At 36.4% G+C, this 20,745-nt stretch overlaps 1 protein-coding gene across 1 annotated transcript in view; it reads right to left on the bottom strand.

Annotated features, from left to right (window-relative positions):
* dpp6a (dipeptidyl-peptidase 6a) overlaps window positions 1-17,749 on the bottom strand; it is a 304,855-nt gene extending 287,106 nt beyond the window's left edge. The window contains exon 1 of the mRNA XM_038291115.1: window positions 17,308-17,749. Coding sequence (XP_038147043.1) covers window positions 17,308-17,478 — 171 coding nt within the window. The 5' untranslated portion in view covers window positions 17,479-17,749. The remainder of the gene's footprint in view (window positions 1-17,307) is intronic.
* Window positions 17,750-20,745: the final 2,996 nt, after the last annotated feature.

Raw genomic sequence — 20,745 nt, 5'->3', positions numbered from 1 at the left:
TGACGTTCATATCCTTTTTATTTAATTTTTTTTAAGATAACGCACATCATAAAGAATAAAACTTGTCAGTTTTCTTCTGGACTCGTGTTAAGTCTCTCAGAAAAAGAAACACATGAAGTTCAGACATTTTCTTTTGTTTCACTTATAATGACAAGAACAAATACAAATCATGAGAATAGTTTGCATCTATCCATTAAAAAGATGAAAGGCTGAGTGAATTAAATATGAAGTAAATAACAAAAAGAAAATGTACTATATTAACTAGAAATATATAAAAAAACAAAACAAATACAGGCTTAATATTAAAGTGTTACAAAATTCTACTTGAAAATTCAGTTTTATCCTCCTCGAGCACCTTCTATCCTTCAGCAGAGACAGCTAAAATCCCTCCATCGCTACGAAATCTCAACATTTTGTTTAGCAGAAGCCTGGCATCGATAATGCCCAACAGCACGGCTTACATATTCAACTCAGTGCCAGCAATCCATCAGAGAGGTGCCATTTTATTCTCCCAACCCACCCCTTAGCTCAGAGGTAAAACTGCAGTCCCCTTTTCTACTCTGACATCAAACATAAGCACGTTACCCAACCCCCCAGATTTCAGTAATTGATGTTTGGAGCGGTTAAAAGCCAGAAAGAACCAACAGAATGATTGTAGTGGAAAAAGCTATTTTTGTGAAGAAACAGGAGAAAGAAAACTGCAGAAATGACAGCAGAGAGATGCTTTTTGTGAAGTTGTGGGTGCCTTGGTGTGCCTGTATGTATTTTATTACATGCAGGTACCTGCACAGCCTGGTTTTAAAATGAATACAGGTTTAAAGAGCATTTGTTTATACTTCATTTTATCCCCTCATTTTTCAGTCCCGTAAACCTGAAACACTCAATTCAGACGTTAATAGCTGTGATAGAATAGAACGTCCAACTCTCAGGGGTCATGATGTTACATAACTCCTGCATTGGGTTTAGAATAGGGTTTTGTGTGGTCTGAAAACATTGCGGAATGTTTTAATTATAAAATTCGCTGTAATCGCTGCTCTCTCACTGCAGTTAACATTAAACAAACCATCAAACCTCATTCTGAAACCCTGCAAATCATCAGGAGGAAAAAAAAAAACAATTCTGTGGTTGAAAATCATTTTTTTTTTACAAAACTGGTAAAATATTTTATTTATTTATTTATTTATTTATTTATTTTACAATAAATACAACATGAATTAATTAAAAGCATGTCCATATGTGTCATCCAAACCTTGGATTAACATTTTGTTAAAGGAGAATTCCGTTTTTTAACACTTTTAGCCCATTTTCTGTAGTGTCCAGGATGAAATCGAATGATCGACACCAAAAGTTTGACAATTGGTCCTGTCTCTGCTTTTTGGCTCATTTAGAATCCCCACCTGGCTGCTTTAGAATGGCTTCCATAGTGCATGTCCGATAATGTCCTTAAAACAACCTTAAACGTTCTTTTTTTAAAATATGCTACTCACCGGGTCGTCAGCGCTGTTCAATGACGTTCCAAAAAAAGTTTCGTAAAGAAAAAACGTTCCTGTAGTGTTTTATTTAGCATTTTGTAAATCCCATTGAGTTCTGTTGGAATAGTCAATGTTCCGCTGCCACCGGAAACGGAAATGGAGCCTGTTTACACAGTTGTAGTCTTTTCGCTTCACTCTGTGTACTCCGACGTTGTCAAACGTTTGGTGTCGATCATTCGATTTCATCCTGGACACTACAGAAAATGGGCTTAAAGTGTAAAAAACCGAACTTCCCCTTTAATTTAATACGTAAAAGTTATTGATAACTGATTTGAGTTCTAAACTATTTCAATATGTGCAGAGATTTCAGCAAAATGCAGGAGAAGTTGTATTCTGTAATGAACTTTGACTTGTGCAACACTATCTGAGCATCAGCACTAAAAGGCAGCTGTCAATGTGAATCTCATTTCCTGAATTTGTAGTCCAGGAAAGTATGCCTTTTTGGCTCTTTGCAGAGTATGTAAGTGCCCGTTAAATGGACAGGATTTACATCATCCAGACTAAAAAGCCCTTTACAACCAGACTCGCCTTATCTACCCTGACACTTAAATACATAAAGGCTGCAGATTACTGTGCAGGTTATTGGCTTTTTCCATTACGAGTCAATCCAAAGCATACCAGAGCATTGAAGAAGCCTGTAATTAAAGCTTTATTCAGCTCTAACAAATTATAGGATCCTATTGTAGAAATTGACACTCTGAAAAAATTAGCAAATGATTTAGCCCTCCCACGACAGGTACAATCAACTATTTTAGTACCTTTCTGTTTTCACTGGGGGCTTTGAGCAGTATTGCCAGGGGGAGCCTTCCCTGTCTCAAAGCTTTCACAGGTGGCCGAGTCCTCATGCAGCTATCCTTTCCCAGCTGCAGCCTGCCCCCCCCCCCCCCCCCCCTTATCATCCGGACTGGATCAAAGTCCAGTCCAGAATCGTTAAGCTGCCACTGGCTGATCCCTCACAGTCAGTGTTGAAACTCACCTAGATAAATCTACACTAAATAATAAATCTCTGAAATTCTATTGATTTATTCAGACATTAGAGACATTATCTAAGTATTTATTGAAAACTGTCTTTAAAATAGCCTTTTAATCTGACCCTTTATGGCTAAAACATCGTTTGATGAACAGACTGACATCTCAGTGGTTCAGCGCCAATACATCTACAAGCCTATGAGCTATTTTCACCTTTGCAAAACTGTGTTAAGTCTCTTTAGGGTTGACACTTTACAAAAAAGAAAAAAAAACGATTATTTTACTGTAAATTCTTGTAGGTTCAGTGTGGCCTGTAGGTACAGCAAGCTGGCCTTAAGGGAAAGGAATAAAAATACTGATTTTAAACCATCAGTATTTGGATACTGAAAAAATATTTCATATATAAATATATATTTTTTTAGTCTAACCAAGTAGCCTTATTATTGATATCTGTTTAATCACTTCAAGCTAAAAAGATTTTTAATGCACAAACTTCAGGATAAAACATTATAATTAAACCAAGTCCTAAACACAGATACCGCCTTTTGCCTAATTTCTTCTTTAGTCAAAACATTTACAAATAAAATCCACCCATCTTCTGGTCATCAGATGTTTTGTTGTTTGGCCAACATCTCCAGAAGAAGGACATAAACATTCCTCAATTGGCAACATCCAACTTATTCTTGGGGCTCCTAAGGTGCTTCCAGACCAGATGGGATATTGCCTCCAGCAAAGAGTTTAAAAGTTGGAACCCAGTAGTCCTCCTGATAGAATGCCAAAGCGGCCTCATCTGACTCCTTCTGATCCAGAGGGCTCTACTTTAAGCTCCCCTAGGTGACAGAGCTTCTAATCTTATCTCTACTCCCCAGAGAAAGCTCATTTTGGCCATTTGTGACAGGTATCTTTTCCTTCTGGCTATGATCCATTGCGTAGGTTAGGGTCAGAAAGAGTTAAATTGAGCATTCTGCCTCTGGCCGAACTCATGATTCACCACAAAAGGCAGATGCAGCAGCAGCATTAGAGCAGATGAAGCCCAAATCAGTCTGTCCATTTCCCTTTGCAGCCAACTCTCCTTCCTGAACAAGAGACCAGGATACTTCACCATTTGATGCCTGTTGTTGCTAATAAGCAAAAAACTGCTTGTCTGATTGCACTGCAAAAAAGTAAATCTAAGTAAGTCAATTTTTCTTATATAATAAGAGCATTTTTTCTTGAATTGAGCATGTAAGTGAGATACTTACCATTGGAACAAGACAATGTACATTTAAAATAAAAAAGAAAACAACTGCAGTCTCTTATTTTAAGTGCATAATATCAAATTATTTTATTTTAAGGGTACAAATACTCATTCCATTGGCAGATCATCTTATTTTCCTACTCATATTAAGGGGAAATACGCTTATTTGAAGACATTTTCGAACATTTTTGCAGAGTAGGCAAATAGTATTTTTGCATCACCCCGGTGCTAGTCACAGTGTATGTTATTATATAGTTATAACTACTGTAGGAAATTATATTTTACCTTCATTTTTATTTATTTAGTAACTTTAACCATTTTAATTTGGCAGCTCATTGAAGGGAAAAACAGGCACAAAATGTCTTTTTTATGTACATGTATATCAATTCAGGCTTCAATGGGTTAAAGTAAACTCCTCTTCTGTACCTGTATATGCCAGTTAAAGTCAAACTGAATCCAAAATTGCAGACATTTTTAGTTAAAAAGAAATCATGCGTTATTCTTGAAAATGAACCAATTATATCATTCAAGTCCTAAAAATGCTCTCAAGAACTAAAAAAAAAACATCCCTCTGTCAACTATTCTATTAACCTAAAATGAATGTGAGGACATAACCTAAGTGTTTAAGTAGGTTTTTGCCTCATTAAAGAACGCCAGACAGACAAATGCATTTGTTTAGTTTTCCCTTTACTTCAGACAGTATCAGACCAACTGCTACAGCAGCCATATTTTTCCTGCTAATCCCTCATTAAGAAGAGACTGAGCGTTAATGGCAGCCAAAGGTTTGTTTTAATACATATTCCTTTTCCTCAGCAGAGAAAATCAATGGTTGGAGGATCAATAACAGCTTGGCGTTTGATATAATCATTCATATTACCATCAGTCTGTGTGGTTTATTGGATTCATCAGGTCACTGCTGTCCCAGTATTGTGGCTTACACCATTTTATGATGTTCTCCAAACACTATCTTTTATCCAACATGCATCATTCAATTATCCACCTTTGGTTTTGATCGGGAGCCTCCCTCTGATGGCCTCTTTGCCTTAAAGGAAAAAATCTTTCTGTGTCCGGCCTTTTCCTGCCACCCTGTCGCTCTGTCTCGGCTCTTTCCTTTCATCATCCCTCATCCTCTATATCATTGATTTAACCTCACTTTGTATGACTGGCCTCGAGTCCCCGCAGACCCTCCTTTCAGGAGGATATATGATTCAGCCCTCGGCTTTTAGAGGGGCTCTCCTCGCTGTGTGACAGAAACAGGACAGCCTCTAGTGGTGCACAAGTAGCACTTCAACAGATGCAGACACACTGAAATGCCGCCATGCACGTAGGGGCTTAAGAGCAATTTCATAGATATTAAAGACGACCATCTGTCAAGAAAACCTATAAAAAGCAGAATCTTTTGCTTTCTAAGCTCCATATGCTCAGTTTGCCCACAGCATACTTTAATTTCCATCATATCAAATAAGTCTGGGCTGAATTTGATTTCTAAAAACATTTAGAACACATCAATATGCATGTTGACCACATCTGCAGACAGTCTGATGAAAACCTGAAACAGACAGAAAGCCAAACAGCATTAAAACACCTTTTCAAGATGCATTGCTCATCCTGCTTTCACACAAACCTCAACCTTGATTTATTTTTTATTCTTACAGTCCAACCTGTTCCAGAGTTATCACCCCCTCTGCTGTTTTCCTTCCCATTCATAGAAACACCACATCCAGATATTAATAATGACTAAATCAGCACTCTAGTTTTCTGACCCAGAAAAGTGAGGCGGTGCGGCTCTTAGGGCATCTGCTCCTTTGCATGTGTATATGTGTAGCAATGCGTGGACGTGTCAGGGAGATGGATAAAGGAAGGGAGAAGAGTTTTGCCTAAAACTCTCAGAAGAAAGTCTTAACCCCCCTCCCCTCTTTTTTCCTGCCTCTCTTCCCTGTGAAAACGGCTCATGAAGAGCCCGGATATGAATTCATTTTACGCAGAGATGAAGTTATTAATGCCCGCCATCTGTTATCATCAGCTAGCTGCCAGACTGGAAGCGCCAAGGCAGAGGAGGACTAGCAGCACCAGTTGGGAGAGTCGCAGACATCAGTGAGACACATGATGCCACCTTGCTATTGATGAATAGCCTTTTTCTCAGATATCTATTGTCTGTAGAGCCACAGCTTTTCTGTTTGAAACAAAACAGGGTTTGCAGAAGAATGACAACAGCAGCAGAGAAGAAGAGATGTGAGGCTCCAGCTTTAATAAAGAAACAGATTTCCTTTATGAAAGCTCTAACAAAGCAATAATTGAGTTCTTACGTTGTTTTGCATAATCTGCACAAATTCTTTCATGTTTTTTTCTTTTCATTTATTGCTAAAGAATTGGACTGGAAAGTGGTTTATATGATATTTGCCCATGAGTTTGATTATATTTTTTTAAATTCAGTATGTGTGAGACTTTATGTCAGACACTATTTCTAAATAAGTGGCTTTACGGATAACTATGATTTGCTCCCAAAATGTAGCTTATTAGATTTCACAACAAAAGGAGCAATTTAACAACACAGTGTCCAAAAGGTTAAGTGGCTACTTCAGTTCCAGTGTCCATCAGAATCAACCTTAACATAACACTATATTACGCTTGTCAGAAAGAAAAGTTGTGTCTGTTTGATTAAAAAACAGATATTAGAGTGTCATACAGCCTTTTAATCAAAGTCCTTCATCTGTTACAGCATCTTGTTAAGGTCGAAGGTCACATGAACCTTTCATTTTGTGCAAAAGGGACATTTTTGACAGTTAAAACTGTGAGACCTGATGCAACTCAAGAGACATTACGAGAAAGCAGTTTAAAAAAGCAGGTTCTCAAAAAAAAAAAAGTGAAACAGTTTTCTCTTATCTGTCATCTCCATTCTGTTTCAGTTTTTATTCCTGCAGGGTTTACAGTGTTTAAGTGTTCCATTTTGGAAAACCATAGCAGGCTGTTACACCTCTGAATAATGACAGATAATTGTGAATTTTTACCATTGCTTCCTTTACCAACATCATCCATTAACTTTTGGGCAATTTTGGGATATAATTTTGGCTAATTAAGTTAAAAAAGCTTATAAAAATAAATCACAAAAAAGCAGTATGCTTTATTATATTTTGGTATTGCATCATACAGTTCTGGCTGCAAAATAATAATAAGTAAAGAGTTTTGAGGTGGAGAACAGTAGGTGCCATCACAATATATCTTTTTTCATTTCAATGCCCGTCCCAAATAATAAATAAGATGTCAGCGTAGAAACCAATGCCGGTTTCAGATATCAATCAACCAACACAGTTTGTTTTAAGGATGATTCAGACTATGTTTGACATCATTCTAACTGATCCCGATTTCGGACAGTTTTTACTTATGCATTTTACTCTTTAATTTAAATAACAAAAATGAAACAAAGATAATATGTTATAATATTAGTCTCAAGAAGGGTATGCAAAACATTTATTAAAATTTATTAAATCTAGCAAAACATTACAAAGGCTAGCAAATGAAGTGAGTGGCAAAGCATGAGCTTCACCTGATCTCAGCGTGAGCTTCACCTGATCACAAATAGAAGGAAAGGAATATATAAATAAGCTTATAGGAACCATAACAAGTAAAGAAGTAATACAGTATTTTAACAAAGCAAAGATACACATAAATCGGTTACATAAATATAGCGGAAAAGATTAAAAAAGTAAAAAATCCTACATTTATTTTGACAGTTTTTGTAGGAAGAAAATGAAACAAGTGCTTCTTTAACTCTTTATAGGGCACTCAGTGAAATACTTTTAAAATCTAAATTTTAACCCAATAGTGTTATTGGAATCCAGGACAAGACCTTATTGTAACATTCGAAAAAAAATGGATATTTTGATGGCAAAAATCAATGATTTAACAGGAAACAGTGAGGGATTTTTTTAAACCGGTGGTGTCCAAACCTGACGTCCAAGAGGACTAAAACTTCTGCCCTGTTCTTCACAAACTTTCATAGAAAACCAACTCAAAGCATGTCTTCTCAGAGGCATTGGCCAGTATAGGGTTTTGCATCCTAAAAACTGCAACAACTATCTCAACGTCTCCCCATTCCTAAGGAGTGGAGCTGTTTTTTCGGTTAAATTTCCATGTTTTCTAAGCCATAAAAACTTTTTTGTTTGGGCTAGAAATTTTGAATTCAGAAAGTTTCCTGGATGGGAAAAAAAAACATCTTAAAACTTGGAAAACAAAGTCCAGTGGTTTGTTTTTTTTTTTACTTTTTTTGAATAACTATGAAATGGATGACTGAGAATCTTCAGTAGCATAAATGATTCAGTGCTTTAATTAAGGAAAAACAAATAAATTCTTCTATTTATGTTTTATATTACCAGCTGCTCCCATTTTCAAAAGGAGTTGAATGTAACAGCTCATAAATAAATATAAAATGATCCTTGATTAGTTATTAGCTTTTTGACTGTGCATTTAAAAAGGCTAGAGTTAGGCAGAGTTATGGTATTGCAAGTTATTACCTGCATGCATTGCATTTTGTTGTATATTCTGGCCTGTTTCAACATTCCGTTTGCTATAGGCCCATCGCTGCTTGCTTTACCTGCAAACAACCCCACCTTCCCACCATGTCCACCTGGTTTGGGCTGTGTACACTTTCTGGTAATAAATAAACCATACAGTCACTTCTTCATACTGCTGCCTGTATAATACATCAGGTGGGTGGGCGGGGGAACGGGGCATGTGCCTGTGTGTCATGTTTGTTTATCATGAAGTGTTTGGGGAAAAGTGCTTGATGGAGAAATTAGCCAAAGGAGGAACATAAAGCTGGAAGCCAAGAGGGCTCCAAACAACAATAATGATGAAAAGTTGACAACGACAGGCAAGCAGGAGCCTTCATCAGCAAGTCCAGGTTGAAGTATTATTTTTTTTTAAATACTTTATAACATTTCGTTTCTCCTGGAGGAGGCTGACAGGACTTCATCATCATTTACTCACATCAGATGCGCACCATATCCAGATGCCACGTCAAATCAAGAGTGCTGGCTGATGACTCCATCCTCCCAGCGCCATTATTGATTGCTCAGAGTATTTACTAATTAACACAAAACAAGGCAAATTCTGTTTCTGTAATCAGATAGAATTAGACAAGCAGCAGCAGCTCATTACGTTGAACTAATTAGGACCAGTTCACTGGGAATGGGATACAAAGAGTAAATACTGTTGTTTGCAGGCAAACACAACATCTGGTTAAAGTATCCTAATAGCATCACATTTTGTAAGGATGCAACAGATGCTTGGCATTTGACCAAAACCGGCTGGGGTTTTTTCAGCTTATCACACTCAACACCTTTATTTATCTCTTTGTTGTTTTGCCTCATGAAAGCACCAAACTGTTCCAAATCAGATTGAGATTTTATCCAACAGTGTAAGGCTACAACATCGAGAAAATAACAAAACAAGAAAAATATGTAAAGCATTTTTCACGAGATTGTGAAATGAAAAAACAAAAACAAAAAACATGAACCCTTATTATTGCCACTGTGATAACTCAAAGCAAAAGTAGAACCAGAGAAAAAAGGTGAATATATTTACGAATAACAGTACTTCTCCCAAAGCATTACAGTACAAGCAACAATAAAATGAACTAGTTACTAGGCAAAGGAACTAAGCAGTAACTTTTCAATATCTAAACTCTTGATGCATTTAAATAACTTTTCTATTATTTAACATTTAAACACAAATGGAAGTTGAGTTATTAAATATAGAATGTTTTATATTCATAAACAAATTATATAGTTAATTCGCCTTAATGACTACTGTACATGTCAGAAAGCTTTTTGTTGTTTGGGTGACTATATCTTGTTGCAGATGTTAATATTATGTATCATTTTTACATTCAAAGAATAATAAAGCAAATGAATTTGCATAAATATCAAGTTCTTTAAATGGATTCACCTGGCTAAAAGAAATAACAGTCATGCTAAAAAATACTAATTCCTCAAGAAAAAAAAAAGACAGAGTTCCAATGTGTCCATGCAATAAAAAAAACAGTAACCTACCCGATGCCTGTGAAACCAGTATAGCTTTGCTAGGATAAGTCTGCTTGTAACCAACGTGAATGAAGTCTTTAATTCTGAACGTAAGCAAATTGCACAAACATTTAGCTTTTGAGTGTGAAAAATGCTGCCAGTTTAGGATCGTTATTGTCGATGCTGCAAATCTGCCATCACCTCACCCTCTCCTCTCTTTGTGACCCACATGGATCCTTACAGCGAATTATATGCCTGTTTCTCAGCTGCTGCTTCCTGTCTGCACTGAAAGCTCTCTCTCCCCGCAGCACAGAGAATCTGACTATAAAAATTGGCTTTGACTGATCGAATCAAAATAAAGTGCCCGGTTAAGCTGCACGCAACAGAATGGTTTACATACTTGAAAAACAAATTAGATAAATTACTCTATTACTGAATAAAGGTAACTCAATATTACAGTTATTATGTAAAGCTGCTACTCCCAACACTTGTTAAAAATAGTTCCTATGCTCAATGAGGATATACTAGCAAACTTATAGTTTCTGTTGTGGCTTTTTTTTTAATAATTGAATAGTTTCTCTAAAAACATTTTTAGAGAAAAGTAGCCACCAAAAAAAACCCAGCAAAAAGATGGTTGAAATTATTCTTTCCTTTTCCAAGAGAACCATCATTTACAAGTTTGTAAAAAACGGGAAAAAAAGTCTACGTTTTGACATCAACAGGCCTGAAGTTGTGACTGAGTTGTGACTCAGTGGTCACACTCCGACTGTGCGAGACAGTTCAGGGACATTTTCATTTAACAGATAAGTTTCCCTGCAAGCAAGGCGGCAAAGATCTAAACAAGATGTTGTCTCTTCCAGTTTGCATTTTAGCAGCTTTTCAACATATGTCAGCTCAGAAAATGGAGCTGCTGTCAGCTTGCAGATCTGCTGCTCCAGATATAAGCAGGTGGTTGGATACCCCCCAACATCCAAATCACCTTGAGAGATAACAACACAGCAGCATCTCTGCAAAGTATAAATTCACGCTCACCCAGGTAGCCGAGATGAATGACAAGTGAGCTTTATCACTTCCAGATCATTTGGGTTTAGTTTACAGTTTGACTTGGAAATGTAAGAATTATCTCAGGATGCAAAACCTTAAAGAACCAGACCCTCAACCAGATGGAGTCATCTAGGTTATCTATCCCAGCCTCTCAAGTCTTTTGCTACTTCTAACTAATTAATTTTTCCACCATTATGGTCACATCAACTCTTGCCAGTTTTCCTATGCCTAAGAAAAACAGTCCCAGAATTCCAGTATTCCAGAAAGTTTAATTTCAGTCTCATCTGACCACAGCACCAAGGCAGACCTTCATATAGATGAAAATGTACAAGCAGTACAAATAATATTGCATTGTTCTGCAGATGGACTCAATAAAAAACCCTGTAATAAAGCAATATGGTTCTTTTCTGCTTAACAAAAGACTAAAAACTGTTCCAATAAATCATTTATGTTAGGATAAGCAAAAAGATAATATGAGAATTTGCTGATTTTTGAAAAAAGAAAAAAAAACAATTAAAAAATGATATTGTTTTGTTTTACTTTACAATGTGATTATTATGTTAGATGCTATAAACCTAGAATCAGATTTTAATCAGTTTTTATCTTGTCCAGTACATAATTCAAATCTCGAAAATAAAATTAAGAAAAACATTATCTGAGCTTGTGTGACAGAGATATAAATACTAATGGGGAGAAAACTGTTTGTGCATAATCCTGGGAGTTTAGCTTAATCTTCTTTTGTGATTTCTCATTTTTCTTAATGCAAAGACTGGGCCCAGAGCCACCGTAATGACAAATCCGATCTCCTCTACGTAAGAGGTCTGATCCTGAGCCGGATCCCTCTCGAGTCTCGTTTGAACCACACCTATTGGAGAAGACACAGAGAGGAGGAAACAGAGCTGCTTCCTCCTGCAGCGGCTTCTGTTGAGACAACGGAAATCACACCGCAGGGATCACGAAGCTTTCATGCAGAGAGTACAGATCTATCGGCTTTCTGTCTTCTGCTAGTTTGAAACCCCACTTGAGATTATTTTTTTTTTCTTCAAACTAATAAGAAATGCAGACTAAATGTGCTATTTACTTTAAAATGAAGCCATACCCAAAAATAGACTTTTAATGTTTGATATCATTGGTTCCAAATTGCACTTAAAAACTGATCTCCTAAAAAGATGGTCGTCAAAATAACTTCAGATACAAAGATTAAAAGAAAAAAAAAAAAAAAAAATGTCTGCTTAGAAATTAATGAGCTGTTCCACCAGACTGGAATCACCATCAAAGAGGATTTCAGACTGAGATCACTATCAGATGTATCAGCAGACAGGGATTAAGCACACAAAGGATCACGAGTCAGGCTCACACCCAACAAAAGTGATAATGAGTTGTTTTGTGGGAATGAGGGAGGAAAAACTCCTCTATTTGAATTCATCACACTAATCAGGAACTTATTACATGATTGAGAGTACGAACCAGCATCCTCATGATACTGCTGCAATTCTCTGGTGCTGATCTGCATTCGAAATGTCACATCTGTGATCCGAATCACTAAAAACAGTGGCTTGTATAATCTATGGAATACATCCATACTAATGTGAACTTTCTGTATGATAAAAAAGCACATAGATGACATGTCCTTGAAGGTGATGGCACAGAATAAACTAGCATTTACTGTATGTCTAACATTCACCTCTAGGAAACACTGAGCAGAATTTATTTATTCATTTTACAGGATAATAACATTTCCTGTATTCCTTTGACATCTGACCCATTTTAATCTTATTTTACCAACATAGAATAGAAGAATATGCTGGAAGGTCTTTTATAGATTCGGTGGTTTTGATTCAACAGAAAATAAAGGATTTACAAGATAATCCCCATTTATGGATTAAAGCATTATGTCCCTAATCTTTATCAGCTTTTTGATAGCCTTGAAAAAGTTTCACCAAAGTGCTGAACGTGAGATCTGATGCTTTTATTGGACCAAAAATAGAAGCTATTAGTGATACATTTAATGAAAAGAGGGGAGTTTTCAAAGTTTCTGAATATTAGGGTGCCAGATACTATACAGAGAGACAGACTGGTAGATAAAGAAGCTTTATTAGTGCGAGATCATGCTGCTGCAATAAAAAAAAAAATCCCAAAATGTTCCTACGGGAACTACCTAAATGTGTGGAGGGACCAACAGTTGTAATTTGTCCTGTTAAATCGGATATCTAACCAGAGACGGGAAAAGTACTCACAAATTGTACTTAAAGAAGAGTAGCACCACTTCTATTAAAACCAAGGCTGTCCCTGACTAAAGCTGAGTCATACACAGATGGAGACACTTTTGTCTTGTAGGTAACAAGATGAAGTAAAGAAACATACCAATCACAGAAAAATGTTTGAGGAAAAAAGTCTTATTAGCAAGATGCTAAAGATTAGTTATGACCAACTAACTTTTCTGATGTCAAAAAACAGATGTTATATGGAGATTTTCTCATGATGGAATATCTTTATTATGAATATTATGTATTACGTTTAATCAGTGGAACCTTATGGATGAACGGAGTATAAACAATTGAAGACTGGATTTATAAAACAGCTTCTGGATGCCTTCAAAGGTATGTTTTTGTGGCTGCTTTATAATGTTTACAATTTGACATGCTAGTACTTCTGTGTTAATTGTGCTTCAGTGCTCGCTGTTTCCAAAAAATAAACTTGATGATTAAATTGTAGAGAATCTAAGCTTTCCAACGATGTCCAACATGTCTATATTGGTAAATGTTTTCCTGTTTTAATTTTCATTCATTCTGCGTTTTTAGTTGTAAACACTATGAAAACGGTTGCTGGTGCGTTTTGAGAGGTTAAAGAAATCACTCAACCAATAAGGCTTGAGTTAGAAAACTAGAAGAAAGTGTGTCCCTTAATGGTGAATTTTGGTAATAAAGCTTGTTCTTATTAAGTAAAGTTACTCACAATGGATGGAGTAGCCAGAAATTTTACTCCAGTAAGAGTAAAAAGTACTATGCTTTAAAATGACTCCTGAAAGTTACTCAATAAAAGTAAGTTGTTACTGCCCACCTCGTTATCTTACTATTAGAGAAAGTCATAAAGCTCATTATTATCAATCCATTTTCGCAGAGGTCTATCTAGAGCAGTTCACTGAAGGACAACACTGAGCCACACAACCATGCCACACACACTCACACTTAAGGGCAACTCAATGTCACCAATTAATGTAACAGTATTTTTTAATGTGGAAGGGAGCTGGAGTATCCAGAGGGAAAACACTTTTATAGTACATGAATGCAGGACCTTCTTTATGCAAGGCATCAGTGAAAGATCATGCAGCTCTCCAAGGATATACAGTATAAATATATATATTATCTACTTTTTTTTATCAAAGTCACAGCACGTTTAACAAGTATCTGTTAAATGATTTTAATTATCTAAAAAGTATTCTGGAGTGGACTTTTACCACAGCTTTAAAAAGTCATGCTTCAAAGCCTAAGTCAGTAGATCTGCCTAGATCCCTTTAGTAAAACATCTCAAATCACCAGAACTGTGATCTTTGACCTTCTGCGTTGCCCTGGCTGGTCCTGGGCTCAGAGTGACCCTCTGTAAAAACAATGAATAAAGATGTGACACGACTCTGTCCACTGGGCTCTTTATCTCAGTGGTTCCGATTCACACAGCATGATGTAAATGTCACCTCTGCACATGCTCATTAGGGCCTAAAGGGTGGAGAGAAGCCGAGGCTTGGACTGAGATCAAACACTGTGAAAAGAGGGATCATAGAAGTATTCATTGATTAAAGCAACCTAAAAGCTCAAAGAAATTCACACCTGGATTTCAGATTCATGAATACATCCTGTGATCATCACTGCACAAACAGCTATCTTCAAAAACAGTCTGTTTTTTTCACTGTAGCACCACCCAGCTCCCGATCACACTCATATGGATTACACATCTCTGTTTGTATTGATCTCAGATCATACTGAAGTTCTCTGCACCAACAAACACAAAGACAAGACCGCCGGTCAATAAATCAAGCTCATGTTAAATTCATGCACACCTCAACCAGTGTTTTACCTCCTGCACCCTTCAATAGAGCTTTGCAGTGAGCATCATAACCCGCTGGCATCAACAGCACAGACTCATGTTTAGGTTTGAACAACATCTAAGATATCTTAAAACATGGAGGTTGGATCAGGAAGATAAAACTTACAATGAAATAAATGAAACAGTAATTAAGGAGACTTAATTGTGTTTACATTCTAGAACTTGAGATATTTTCCCTTAAAAAATAGATTTTATTTTTTCAAAATTTCTCCCACATTAATAAGAGATGGGTGAGGCCATACTTCCTTGAAAGTTAATCGACTCTGTATTCTGTATTACTCTGTATTTTGACTTAAGTGAATGAGACCAAGTTTGTTTCTATATATTTTAAAGCTGTTTTTTACTAAATCAAATTTGTGATTTTGTTCTAAATGTTCAAAAACATAGGAGAACGGTATACATATTTGGTCTAAATCTTAAAGTAACCATACTCTTTGTTAATAATTCTCCTGCTAAAATGTATACAGCTACAGATGTGCATTAATGAAAATTTCCAGAGGTCAAATTTCTAATAATGTAATGTGTCTCTGAAAATCTTGATTTGGTGAAAATAAATTTTATCCCTGAGTTTAAATACCCCGTACCGTTACTGAATATGATCAATTTGTCAAAACAAAATACAGAGTTAATATGGAATCTTTCCCAAATTGTAGGGGATGAGGCTAAACAGACTCAAAATGTATCCAGCATAGGTAGTAAATCACTAATGTGTAGGAAACTGGTGTTTTGGGATAAACTTAGTATCTATACTCAATCCCATAACGTTTAATAACTATGTATTAACAAAAACAACCCAAGTCTGACATGACCGTTGCTTTTTTAATTCCCCGTGTAAGCTAGCTGTAGTGCAGTGCTAATGACAGTAAGTAAACATAGTAAAAGTTGAATCCTGTTTTGAATCCATTCTTGCTCCCTCCTATTTTAAAAAGGTCAAACCCCAAGTCTTCCTGGAAAGTTTTACACTTATGATAAGTTGTACCTTTCTGCAAAGACAGAACCAACACTGGCTTGCATATAAACAAGAACAACAAATGGAGATTATAGTTCAGTGATATTATATTTTGTCCTCTTTGTTTTGGTCTTTGGCTGAGATTGAGAGTCTGTAACTGATTTGCAAAACAGCAGCTAGTGGAAGCTTTAAACACAGATTTCCCGAGCTGTGGTGCAGTGCTTACATACATATACAAAAAGGAGAAAACTAAAAGGATTACATTTCTTACTTATGTCCTCAATAACTATCCATCATTTTAGCTTGCAAGTATTTGTTGAGCTTACATTTAATCTGTGTCCATGTTCCATTGCCCTAAAGAAGGATCAAATGGCACAGATGGGAATAAAAAAAACAAAAAGGGGAGAAAAAAAACAGTCTTTGTAAATATAATTTCTAGTAATTTGCCTGTTACTTCTAGAATATGTGTAAGAAAAAAACAACAACAAATATATCTACAAAAATATGTATACAATCTATAATGCAAACAGCTAGGTTTCCCTACTGTGGGACAATAAAATATAGTTCTATTCTATATATATTATCATGTTTCATTTATTATTATCATTAACCAGTAGGGAATCCATGTTGTTGGTGGCTCATTGTGTGAAAGGTGGGTTGAATCACTTTCAAGAGTTCATCACAGAGTCACTGACAATAATTTAGAGTTGGATTACATGAAAGGTATTTTATTGGTATATCTCTTTACCCCCATAACTGTTGTAACAATAGTGTAATTGCATTGGTGCAAAATGGAGGCATGCAATGTCTGTAAAAAGAGAGGAGAGAAGACCTCACTTGAAGCTCATATTCAGTTATTGTGCTTAATGGTAAGCTTAGAAAGCGCTAAATTTCAACCTACGTTTGTCTTTACTGCTTTCAGAACCTTGGACAGCGCCAGTCTCGTCTCAGGGAAATGTAAGGCGCTGTCCAAGTGCTGATTGTTTTCCTTATGAAAACAGGTCTACGTGTAGGCAGTATTTAGGAGCCCTTTATGATGGATAACACTTTCTTTAAAACAGTTTCCCCTACTTTAGGTATAAACTCAGAATTAAGCCACTAGATTAAAAAGAAAGCAATTGATAGGAGTGTTTAGGACGTTACCCTGAATTGACTTTAGTTCATTTACATTAAGAATACTTAGATTTCAACACACAAAAAGTAGCATACCATATTTTTCATATCAGTGCGCCAAAATAATTGATATGCGAAGAGAACACACAACTCCACACATCCAGACGTAACTGACGCGTCACCTATTGACAGACAATCCAGCCAATTGATGCGATGACAAGTTTACCTTAAAGTCATGCAAAGGACTCCATCAGACTTAGTTAATGTGACTGCAGTAGAACAGAAACGTTTGATGCTGCTTGTTTTAAAAGCTTCAGGGGTTTAACATAAGAAGTTTCTTACAGCTTCGTCCTCGCAGCAGCGGCAGCGGGGCTGAAGTCGGGCTTTCTGGATCCCCGCCGCCCGGTCTCCCTGATCTCCGGCCTGTCCGAGGACCTGACTCGCCTCCGGTGGGTTGGGGAAGGATTTGTTGGTGTTGATCTGACCCCCGAATCTCTGATAAAGAGACGCCATGTCGAACTGGTAATCGTTCAATCGGTTCAGGTCGCAAAAAATGTAAAAGAAAGTTATGGAAGTGATGGCTGTCTACTTCAGATGGGCGGGAGAACGTGACTCCAGGGTTTGTTCAGGATTTACAGCAGGCGCCTTTGCTCCCTACCAGCGCGTCTGCAGCGACACTTTACTTTTCCCAAATGAAAAAAAACAAAGTGATCAGGAATTCCGCATGTGCAATAAAGGAGACAGAAACTGAGGCACATCCCTGCCCTCCTTTCCTCCGCTGTGCCAGAGGGAAAGTGACCGCTGTTAAACCTTCAGGGAATCTTCTTCTGCTTTACGCGCAGAAGGATCACAACCTTCTCACATTAGATTGCGAAGGTTTACACTCCAAACTTATGAGTGAACACTTAGAGTGGACTTAACACATCTTCAATTATAGTTTCTTATATTTATTCGCTTCCATTTGGGTCAGCAGATATGCAGTAGAGAGAGCAACAGTGCCCCCTTGTGGTCACAATTGCAAACTGGAGGGGGTCATTAAAAAGGGGAGAAAGAAATTACAATAACCCTGACTGTTATTATACAGAAAAAATGCATCGAAATGAATCTATGTACTATTTTTACAATTAAAATCATTGTTAACTTTAAGGCAAATGGGTCTGGCTTGGTTTTAAATATGAAACATGGTAAATTCAGAATGTGACTGGAGCTGAACGACATGAGGAAGTAACCATTTATGACCTTATTTTTTAATTATTTTTACAGAATCAATCTGTATATCCAGCTATCCATTCATCTTTATGTTTATTCTATTAACTTATCCATGCATGCACATTTTTTTCAATTTTGCATTTATCTTTTAATGTCTTTATCTGTCAGTCCAGATATCTGGATACAGATACTGTATTACTTCTGGTTCATTAGTTATGCAAAAATAATTACTACCTATCTCTAAAAATAGATCTCGGATTCAAACACGATGTGAGAGAAGGAGGTCAATTTTAACCACAAGAATCATTAAAAAGTAGGGAAATTATAAGAAAATTCTCAAATTGATTATTTAGTAAACATTGGGCACCTCAGGGCTTGTGTAGTTACCTAAAATCCAAAAAGAAAATCCTGGATTTCTCAAGGACAATTCATTGCAGCTGTGTGGAATAAAGATACATGCTTTGTTAGGGCAGTAGGGGGCAGACCTGCTTGCTTTAATCCCAGCCATGATGGCTCTTTACCAAGCAGCAGACCTCTGAGGCACTGAGAATAAATGAGAACTCATTAAACAGACAGCCTAACATAGCTTAATAAGCTCTAAAAATCTCTGTGATTTATAAACATATCTAAAAGAACATTTTCCACATGTGAAGCCAGATTTAAGAGTAGTTAATCACACAAAATATACTTATTGTTAAACCTATTTAGGGTTGCAGTCTTTTACTTATTTAAATCTCTTAAAAAAAAGAAGACCTGTATACCTAGTTTAACAAAACAATAACAAACTTCTACATAGAAACCTCTACCTAGAGAAATAAGTTTAGATGTTCTGAAGCATCTCAGGCTGTCAGCCAACCAGCCTTGGCTTATGATGGATAGCCTCTCATTTCATCCAAAGCTGCACTTATCTTTCAAAATGTCTCAGGAGGGCGGCAGTCTTTAAATCCATCCCTCACTCAAAAGTGAGGTCAAAGAAACAGCAAAAACAGCAAGGAGGTGATGAACTGAGGCGCTGCTGTCCAGAAAACTTCTAAAAATTAAAGCCACGATAATAAACACATTTACAATTAGGAGACTTTACAAAAAAAAGAAGCAATTGTCTGTGGGAGGAGCCTCTTAATCACCTTGACAACTATAAAGAAAGGGGGAAAAAAAAGAAACTAAAGATTTATGTCTGTGATTTTGAAGGAATCCATGTTTTTAAGGACAAATGGGAAGAGTACTCACTTCCTGTTTAGTTTTGTAATCAGCTGTTTTTCTTTAGTCAAACGTATTAACACATAATCTGAAACCTAATTCAGTTGAACATATGTTTTAAACTGATTTAGAGATTAAAAAAACAACTTCCAAAATAAATTCCTATTTGCATTGCTGTAGTATTCCCTCTTCAGGTCCCCACAAACCTCCCAGTTAAACCTAAAAATAAAATCCTTGATTGATTGAACCAGATTCTAGTAGCCTAATATTACAATAAAAACATTAATTTGATTACATCTTAAGACCTTACAGGGTGGGGATGCACAAAAATCCCCCCAAATATACGTTTTTAATAAAATCAATGGTAAAAATGTTTTCCCAGCTCTCAATAGATTCTTCCACTTCACTCTATGCACACCATCCAAGTTTATTATGGTATTAAGGTGTGAGGATTGACATGACCATTAAAGAGTCTTCATTTCTGGTAATTTATCTCTATGTTCATGTAGTAAAATTAGCTGAAGGATCCAAAGATCATTGTTTTTTTTCTTTATTATAAAGATGGCAACTGGATTCTCTAATTTTCTTTTTTTTTAATTTTAATACAGGATGTGAAAATGCCTACGTGTTTATTTCTGTGTAGTGAACATGTGGGTCACTCACTGCCACAGGAGGCAGTAAGACAGAAGAGATGTATGATCCGGGTTAGTTTATGGACCCCAGTGTTAGGTGTGCAACTTTTAACCTCTTCTGTCTTGGATTCTGAAAAGTTCTCATTAAGTCAGATAAATTTTTTACCTATGTTACTTTTTATAACAGAAAGTATTTATGGATCAATGCTTCTATGCTCCTCTTGTATGTCTGCTTCTCTCACTGAGCCCCACTTTTGCTGCATGCATGCTTTGTGTGTGGGATTGCTTCAGTAAATAAAAAAAACTCCATCAAATATCTACTTTCTTTACAAACTAGTCTTTAAGAAGCGAATTCTGCAAATTCATTAACTTGAATCCAATCAGCTGGTTTTCTTTAAATAAGAATGTTTTCAGACTACATTGTCTCTGTAAAGTGCCTTCAGATGGCATGTATTGTGAACTGGCACTATATAAATAAACTGTATTGAACTTAAAGACTACAGACAAAGAGTACATGTTACTGATGCAAAGGGTTGTTGATGCAATGATTCACGCTAAGAGGATAAAACAAACAGCGATGAAGGTCATGAACATCTTCAGAACTTCTTCAAACCACTTGAATCTTATTCATGTGACGTTTACATTTGATTTCTGACCACTGCTATTTTTATTCTATTTCATCACCACCATGTGACACTGTAATCCTACATCTGCCATACTAATGCGCTGTTACATATGTACA

The sequence above is a fragment of the Cyprinodon tularosa genome, unplaced genomic scaffold, assembly GCF_016077235.1.
Source record: "Cyprinodon tularosa strain WSP-4 unplaced genomic scaffold, ASM1607723v1 ctg294, whole genome shotgun sequence".
In the NCBI taxonomy this organism is placed as follows: Eukaryota; Metazoa; Chordata; class Actinopteri; order Cyprinodontiformes; family Cyprinodontidae; genus Cyprinodon; species Cyprinodon tularosa.
This window is presented reverse-complemented; position numbering and strand designations above follow the sequence as displayed.